The sequence below is a fragment of the Littorina saxatilis genome, linkage group LG13 (assembly GCF_037325665.1).
Source record: "Littorina saxatilis isolate snail1 linkage group LG13, US_GU_Lsax_2.0, whole genome shotgun sequence".
NCBI lineage: Eukaryota > Metazoa > Mollusca > Gastropoda > Littorinimorpha > Littorinidae > Littorina > Littorina saxatilis.
The window spans coordinates 16,958,161-16,966,108 of record NC_090257.1 but is presented as its reverse complement, the minus strand read 5'-3'; the positions used below and the strand labels follow the sequence as shown (position 1 = coordinate 16,966,108).

The window sequence follows — 7,948 nt, the reverse complement described above, 5'->3', positions numbered from 1 at the left end:
AAATTTGAAGCAGATCCATCGAGAACTTTGGCCGTGCATCGCGAACACACACACAGACAGACACAAGCCGTATATATATATTGAAAGCAAATTAATGTTTGTGTGTCTATATATATGCAAAAGCAGTCAATGTGAGTTAAAAAAAATCTGTACACAACATGGATAACCTGCATAGTCATGTTCACTATTAAGCATTATTTGACACAAAAACTTGTCAGCTCCATTTGTACTTTAATTATACTCATGATGTTTCTGCTACGCTCTACATAAATGCCAGGTTACACTTTTTATGAAGCAAGATATATTTCTGATTTCACATAACCATTGACACCTTCACAAAGCAGTACAAGAGTTAAAAAAAACACCTAAAACACAAACATTTCAAAACAATTAAAGGAAAGACAAATCTGATATCACTTATTTATTCAATAACAATAGCATTCAACTGGGTATATAGTGCACATTTATCCTTTCTGATTATATTCTTATGCATTATGCGGCATGCTGCACACGCAGATCTGTATACACACATAAATATGAAAGCATATTGATCTTTTGCAACTACAAAATCACAGCATAAAGTAAACAAGTTGTAGTTGTGCTGAAACTACTCGAATACATTGCAGTGAATCATATATTTCGGTGAGTTAACGAGTTTGGCATTTGACAGAATGAGTGAACTACCTGTATTCTTCAAACACACTGAAGTGACCTGTAATGGTTTGTAGAGAAACAAGTGTATTGTCTGCTTATATAATTGGTACATATTTCACCACAGTGCTTTTACAGGGTGACCCCCTAAAAATGCCACCCTCTAAAATGCTAACAACTCCCACAGCGAATTGCTTCATATTTGGTGTACATTAGCTTGATATGTGGGATGATGATTTCACACAGTTTCAACTAGGTAGGTCAACTGGTTTGATTTTTACGCTTTAACAAGCATATTTTTCCAATTCTGAGCTTGCCCCAACAGTAGGAGGTTTGCCACTGATCGAGCAATAGCCTTACTCATCAGACCTATTCCCCCAGACTCCTTGTAATTGCTGTTTCAACTCATAGTCTGAGGATGGTTTTTGCGTGCATGGCTCTTGAGAAAAAAAAAAACAGGTAATAATTTGGAGTGCTAAAATCGGGTTAAATCTCGTATTCTTAAGTCAATCCTCGAACTTTTTGGATTTGTTTTCCGAAAGAACATAAAAGTCAGAACATTTAATGTTAAAACTTGAAACTGTGTGAACTTATCTCATATCTCAAGCCGATGTAGACCAAATTTGTAGTAAATCGCTGAAGCAATTTAGAGTTATTAGCATTTTAATGGGTGGCAATGTTTTTGGGTCACCCTGTATCACTATCTTTGTAACATGGAGACACAATTCTATTATGCATTCACATTAACAGTACACTAACAGGCATTAATAATCCAAGGCATATTAATTCTTTTTCTGCATATATAATGAACATTACTTCGATTATTATCTTTTAAATCAACATGCAGTAGCAATCTGGAATAAATGAATTAGTAGCTGATTAAGGTTTCTCGAAATAACAACAGGCAGTTTAGCACGTCTGTACAAAGCCATAAGCATCTCTTTGATAGAAAATCCATATATTTGTAGATGTACCTCAGCAGGCTTTCCACACAAAAAGTACTGATTAAAGGTAACCTGATTATTAACACACAAAAAGTAAGTAAAAAATTAACAACAACAACATCAACAAATAAATACATGTGTATTTAATCTGAAGACTTCTCTGAATATCCACACAAAAAAGTACTCAAAACATTATTCTGAATAGATGAAATACCAGGTTTTAACGATCATACATATTTTTTATGTAAAATAGTCAGAAAACTGGATATACTATAATCATAGTCTGTAGTTCTTTGCATCACTTCAGATTCTACAGCAAAATATATCCCCTTAATATAAATGTTTGAATAAGATAAGAATAAAACTGTACTCACCAGAGGCCTAAACACATAAAAAAGGAATTTAACACGATTTCCGATCTTTATGCATTTACGCTCTGATGAGTACATTTTGTTGTTATCTAATTCTAGTCCTTCTCAGTCTCTCATTCCCTCCATAAAGTTAGAAAACAATATATAATTAGCAAATTCCTAAACTTTCAGCCAAGAAAGGAATTTAACACAGTGCCCTATCTTTATGCATTTCCACTCTGTGAGTACACTTTTGTTGGTATCATATTCTAGTCCTTCTCAGTCTGTCGTTTCCTCCATAAAGTTAGAAACAAATTCAAGTTAGCAAATTCCTTAACTTTCAATCAATATCTGTTGAACAGTTTTCGTTTGTGCCTACCACTAATATGATGTCTTCACAAGGATTGCTTAAAATAAGCACTATGCTTGAGTGAGAAATCCTAAATGCCATAATTATGTTGTTTATTTCACGATAAAAATTGAAAAAAGTCTTTTTTAAACCAAAAGTTTTCGTCAACAAAATGTCTAGAAGCAGGACCGATCAGAGACACTAAGTAACTCCTCAACCCAGATGTTGGAGGTGCAGTCGCCTCCGTTGTAGCGGATCTCATGGACAATAAAATGAGCAAATTCCTAAACTTTCTGTCAACACTTGTTGAAAAATGTTCGTACAAAAATGTCCAGAAGCCGGAGCGATCAGAGACACCTCCCCATCCTCACACCCAGATGTCGGAGGTACAGTCGCCTCCGTTGTAGCGGATCTCATGGACAATACAATTAGCAAATTCCTAAACTTTCTGTCAACACTTGTTGAAAAATGTTCCGGTACAAAAATGTCCAGAAGCCGGAGCGATCAGAGACACCTCCACATCCTCACACCCAGATGTCGGAGGTACAGTCGCCTCCGTTGTAGCGGATCTCGTGGACAAGGGTGGGGCCGTCTGGTTCGTTGCCGAAGTCCACCAGGAACTCCTTGTTCAGTTTCATCCCGCCCTTCTCCGTGTTGCAGTCGATCTGCAGCATTTGGCTTCCGTTCCTGGGATACGACATAGTGCATGGAAGTATATATATAATTATATCCATGTGAAATCAGTACAGACATAGTGCATGGAAGTATATATATAATTATATCCATGTGAAATCAGTACAGACATAGTGCATGGAAGTATATATATAATTATATCCATGTGAAATCAGTACAGACATAGTGCATGGAAGTATATATATAATTATATCCATGTGAAATCAGTACAGACAAGGAAGAACGATCAAAGAACACGCAAGCAACGATCGAACGCTGAACAAAGTCAGTTTATTGCGTTGCTGCACAAGGCCACCGAAGTGAGACAACATTGCATTTAAACTTCTTATCACTCTGCCTTTTCTATGGTTAATAGATTGATAGTTACAATAAAACACGTGAGGCTGACCCTTGTTTACAAAAAAATGTTCAGCGGATTCTTATGGAATTAGATATGATTAGATATTCTTATCGAATCTAACGAATTATTTTTCATTCAACAATAAGTTTTGGTCTGGCAGATAGAACATCAAGTTTCGGTCTACTAGACAGACCATTAAGTTTTGGTGAAGCAGACAGAACATTAAAGTTCTGGTCAAAAAACACCATCCATTTGATTTTCTTTGGCCGTTTTTGTTTGTGTTTTTACATTTAGTCAAGTTATGACTAAATGTTTTAACATCGAGGGGGGAATCGAGACGAGGGTCGTGGTGTATGTGTGTGTGTGTGTGTGTGTGTGTGTGTGTGTGTGTGTGTGTGTGTGTGTGTGCGTGCGTGCGTGTGTGTAGAGCGATTCAGACCAAACTACTGGACCGATCTTTATGAAATTTTCCATGAGAGTTCCTGGGATTGATATCCCCGAACGTTTTTTTCGTTTTTTTGATAAATGTCTTTGATGACGTCATATCCGGCTTTTCGTGAAAGTTGAGGCGGCACTGTCACGCTCTCATTTTTCAACCAAATTGGTTGAAATTTTCGTCAAGTAGTCTTCGACGAAGCCCGGACTTCAGTATTGCATTTCAGCTTGGTGGCTTAAAAATTAATTAATGACTTTGGTCATTAAAAATCTGAAAATTGTAAAAAAAATAAAAAAAATTATAAAACGATCCAAATTTACGTTTATCTTATTCTCCATCATTTTTTGATTCCAAAAACATATAAATATGTTATATTTAGATTAAAAACAAGCTCTGAAAATTAAAAATATAAAAATTATTATCAAAATTAAATTGTCGAAATCAATTTAAAAACACTTTCATCTTATTCCCTGTCGGTTCCTGATTCCAAAAACATATAGATATGATATGTTTGGATTAAAAACACGCTCAGGAAGTTAAAACGAAGAGAGGTACAGAAAAGCGTGCTATCCTTCTCAGCGCAACTACTAAACCGCTCTTCTTGTCAATTTCGCTGCCTTTGCCATGAGCGGTGGACTGACGATGCTACGAGTATACGGTCTTGCTGAAAAATGGCATTGCGTTCCGTTTCATTCTGTGAGTTCGACAGCTACTTGACTAAATGTTGTATTTTCGCCTTACGCGACTTGTTTTTTATATTTAGTCAAGTTTTGACTAAATATTTTAACGTAGAGGGGGGAATCGAGACGAGGGTCGTGGTGTATGTGTGTGTGTCTGTCTGTCTGTCTGTCTGTGTGTGTGTGTAGAGCGATTCAGACCAAACTACTGGACCGATCTTTATGAAATTTGACATGAGAGTTCCTGGGATTGATATTCCCGAACGTTTTTTTCATTTTTTTGATAAATGTCTTTGATGACGTCATATCCGGCTTTTCGTGAAAGTTGAGGCGGCACTGTCACGCCCTCATTTTTCAACCAAATTGGTTGAAATTTTGGTCAAGTAATCTTCGACAAAGCCCGGACTTCGGTATTGCATTTCAGCTTGGTGGCTTAAAAATTAATTAATGACTTTGGTCATTAAAAATCGGAAAATTGAAAAAAAAAATAAAAATTTATAAAACGATCCAAATTTACGTTTATCTTATTCTCCATTATTTTCTGATTCCAAAAACATATAAATATGTTATATTTGGATTAAAAACAAGCTCTGAAAATTAAATATATAAAAATTATTATCAAAATTAAATTGTCGCAATCAATTTAAAAACACTTTCATCTTATTTCTTGTCGGTTCCTGATTCCAAAAACATATAGATATGATATGTTTGGATTAAAAACACGCTCAGAAAGTGTCACAAGCGGCTTTAATGTTAGCATACTTTTATGCTGTGGTGTTAAAAGTATTGTATTGGAGCGCCTGTGTTCCTCTATTTCGCCTGTCATAGGTAGACGCTGGTTAACTGCAGGTGTCTCGTGGAGCTCGTGCTCAGGTATTTCACGTGTTTTTACTTGTATTTTGTAAGGTGAACTCAGAGCTAAATTCGAGCTCGTAGATACTCCTTTTTATTCATTCGTTCTTTGCCTTTAGCCGAGGGAAGATAGCTTGCGTCAAGTTCCAAGCGAATCCGTTCTTCGTTGAACGTAGGGTCTGTTTACGTAGAGCAGATGCCGGAAACCTGTTATCAACGGCAGGGGATATGTATGGCTACTTCAATACAACCAGGATGTGGTATGTAATCCTTAAATATTATGTTGTGTGTGTTACAGTTAAATTATTCTCAGGTTTAGATTTGTTTATTGACTTATGAAAACCGGTCAATCCAAGATGGCGGAATGTATAGTGTGCACGTGCGTGTTTGTAACTTTGTACTTGAACGGTATGAAGTTGTGAGTTCGTTTTGGAAAATGGTTTGGTATATGATTGAATGAACGTTTTGCTTGAAAGGAGAGTGATTGACAGTTTTGTTTATAGAATGAATTTGGTATTATTCGTTGGACTTCATACTTAGCAGAATTGAATGTATACTGTTCAAAAAAAGAAACGCATAGCTTGTAATATTTGGTTAATTTAGTTATATGGCTACAAGGATATCCACCAAACTGCAGAAAATGTTTATCTGGTCGTCGACCTTTCGTCCATTGCCACAAGTGAGCTCTGCACGTGACGCATGCGTTATCAGTGGCTACAATGTCAAAATTGCTCATTTGGCATGACCACTCGTCATGCTTCAGTGTAATCTCGTGAAACTCGGGGAATATTGAGCTCTCACCATGTCTTCCAAAACCCATAAAAGCGGATTGTTCGCCACAAAGAAATCAGACGACAATTCAGCGACGAAAGATGGCCCGATTGAGCAGAGAAGACCGCCAAATTGCATTGGGTCGTTTACAAGCAGGCCAAAGTCAAAGTGCAATCGCCCGGCACTTCCACGTGTCCCAGAGCACCATCAGTAGACTGTGGGTCAGGTTTCAAGCCACTGGCTCCGTTGCTGACTTGCCACGAGCGGGAAGACCAAGGGCGACAACTGCTGCTCACGACCGCTTCATACGGCTCCGCCACCTCCGGAATCGTTTCCTGTCGGCCTCATCTTCTGTCCAGGCTCTCCCCGGGCCACACCGATTATCGGACCAGACCGTGCGGAACCGCCTGCATGAAGCTGGTTTGAGAGCTCGCAGACCTCACAGAGGAGCTGTCCTCACCCGCCGCCATCGCCAGAACCGAGTGCAGTGGGGCAACCAGCACATTCGCTGGACCGTCCGGAATCACTGGAGACACGTGTGGTTCAGCGACGAGTCCTACTTCCTGCTCCAGCGACATGATGGTCGGAGGAGGGTCTTCCGGAGAGTAAACGAACGTTACGCGCCCAACTGTGATGAGGCACCCGTTCATGGTGGTGGAGGCGTCATGGTGTGGGGGGCGATCAATACCGCTGGAAGGAGCACCCTGGTGCACGTCCAAGGGCGCATAACTGCCCAGCGATACGTGGAGGAAATTCTGCGCCCACACGCCCTTCCTCTTCTGGCTGACCAGGATGCCATATTCCAGCAGGACAACGCTCGCCCGCACACAGCACGACTCACCACCCAGTTCCTCACCGACCACCATGTCCAGGTGCTTCCCTGGCCATCCATGTCGCCAGACATGAACCCGATAGAACACCTTAAAATTGAATAAAGTTTTGTTTAAACCAACACCTCTGGGATGAATTGGACAGACGTGTGCGCAGGCGAGAAGAAACGCCGGCAAATCACCGCGATCTATTGCAGGCACTTCAGGAGGAGTGGGACACCATCCCACAGCAAGATATCCGGCATCTGATCCAGTCCATGCCCAGAAGGTGCCGGGCAGTTGTTGCTGCTCAAGGCAGTCACACCCCCTACTGACTTGACAGCCTCGGCACCCAATCGTATTGATTGACTGATTGATTTGAAGATGCAAATGAACTGTGTGTGCATTCAACTGTGTCCATACCAAATTTCAAACAAATAATCTAAATATTGGATTTTCTGTTAATTTTTTCGAAAAATAAAACAAATTTGGCAAGTAGCAACTATGCGTTTCTTTTTTTGAACAGTATATAAGTCCGTTGATATGTGTGTTCGAGATGCATGAGAGTGAGAGTAAAGAGCTATGTCCATTTAATCCTGCACTTGGTTGTTAAATTATAAGGACGGGTGGGCGATGTTACTGTTACTGTGAACTTAGTCTTGCGTTCACCATTCCAGGTTGTTGGTTTTCACCATGCTGAGGTCTTGACCTACTACTGAGATGTCTGCCTGCTCCACTTTCGACGACGGCACTGCTCGCCTGGCAAGGACTCGACGTCACCGATGACTCCTGTCGCTTCGCACCACGGCCTCGTTGACTCCGGTTCATGAACGATTTCGGATACGCAAGCACGGTAACATTAGCCTTAGCCCGTCCTAACAGCTAAACGTGCAGGAGCTATAACGTCATTGTGAACTGAGCGAAAGTGAGAGGTATGAAAGTTTCTAGATAATTATTCTTTGTTGTTATGGGCTTTAATGCTGGTTGATCTTTGTTGTCGTTGTGGATATTGCCGAAAGAAATATTTGTATAGTTAGATAGAGAGTTGTGTGTGTATTTATGTTATGTATAATTGA

General features: G+C 39.7%; 2 protein-coding genes across 2 annotated transcripts in view; both read right to left on the bottom strand.

Annotated features, from left to right (window-relative positions):
• Positions 1-211: 211 nt before the first annotated feature.
• Positions 212-7,948, bottom strand: part of LOC138983729 (methanethiol oxidase-like) — a 29,717-nt gene continuing 21,980 nt past the window's right edge. The window contains exon 11 of the mRNA XM_070357040.1: positions 212-2,981. Coding sequence (XP_070213141.1) covers positions 2,819-2,981 — 163 coding nt within the window. The 3' untranslated portion in view covers positions 212-2,818. The remainder of the gene's footprint in view (positions 2,982-7,948) is intronic.
• On the bottom strand, positions 5,844-7,687 carry LOC138983730 (uncharacterized). The gene is made up of 2 exons (XM_070357041.1): positions 7,019-7,687; positions 5,844-6,983 (listed from the first exon to the last, which is right to left on the bottom strand). The coding sequence occupies exon 2, from the start codon at positions 6,927-6,929 to the stop codon at positions 6,444-6,446; it is 486 nt and encodes a 161-aa protein (XP_070213142.1). The 5' UTR covers positions 6,930-6,983; positions 7,019-7,687; the 3' UTR covers positions 5,844-6,443.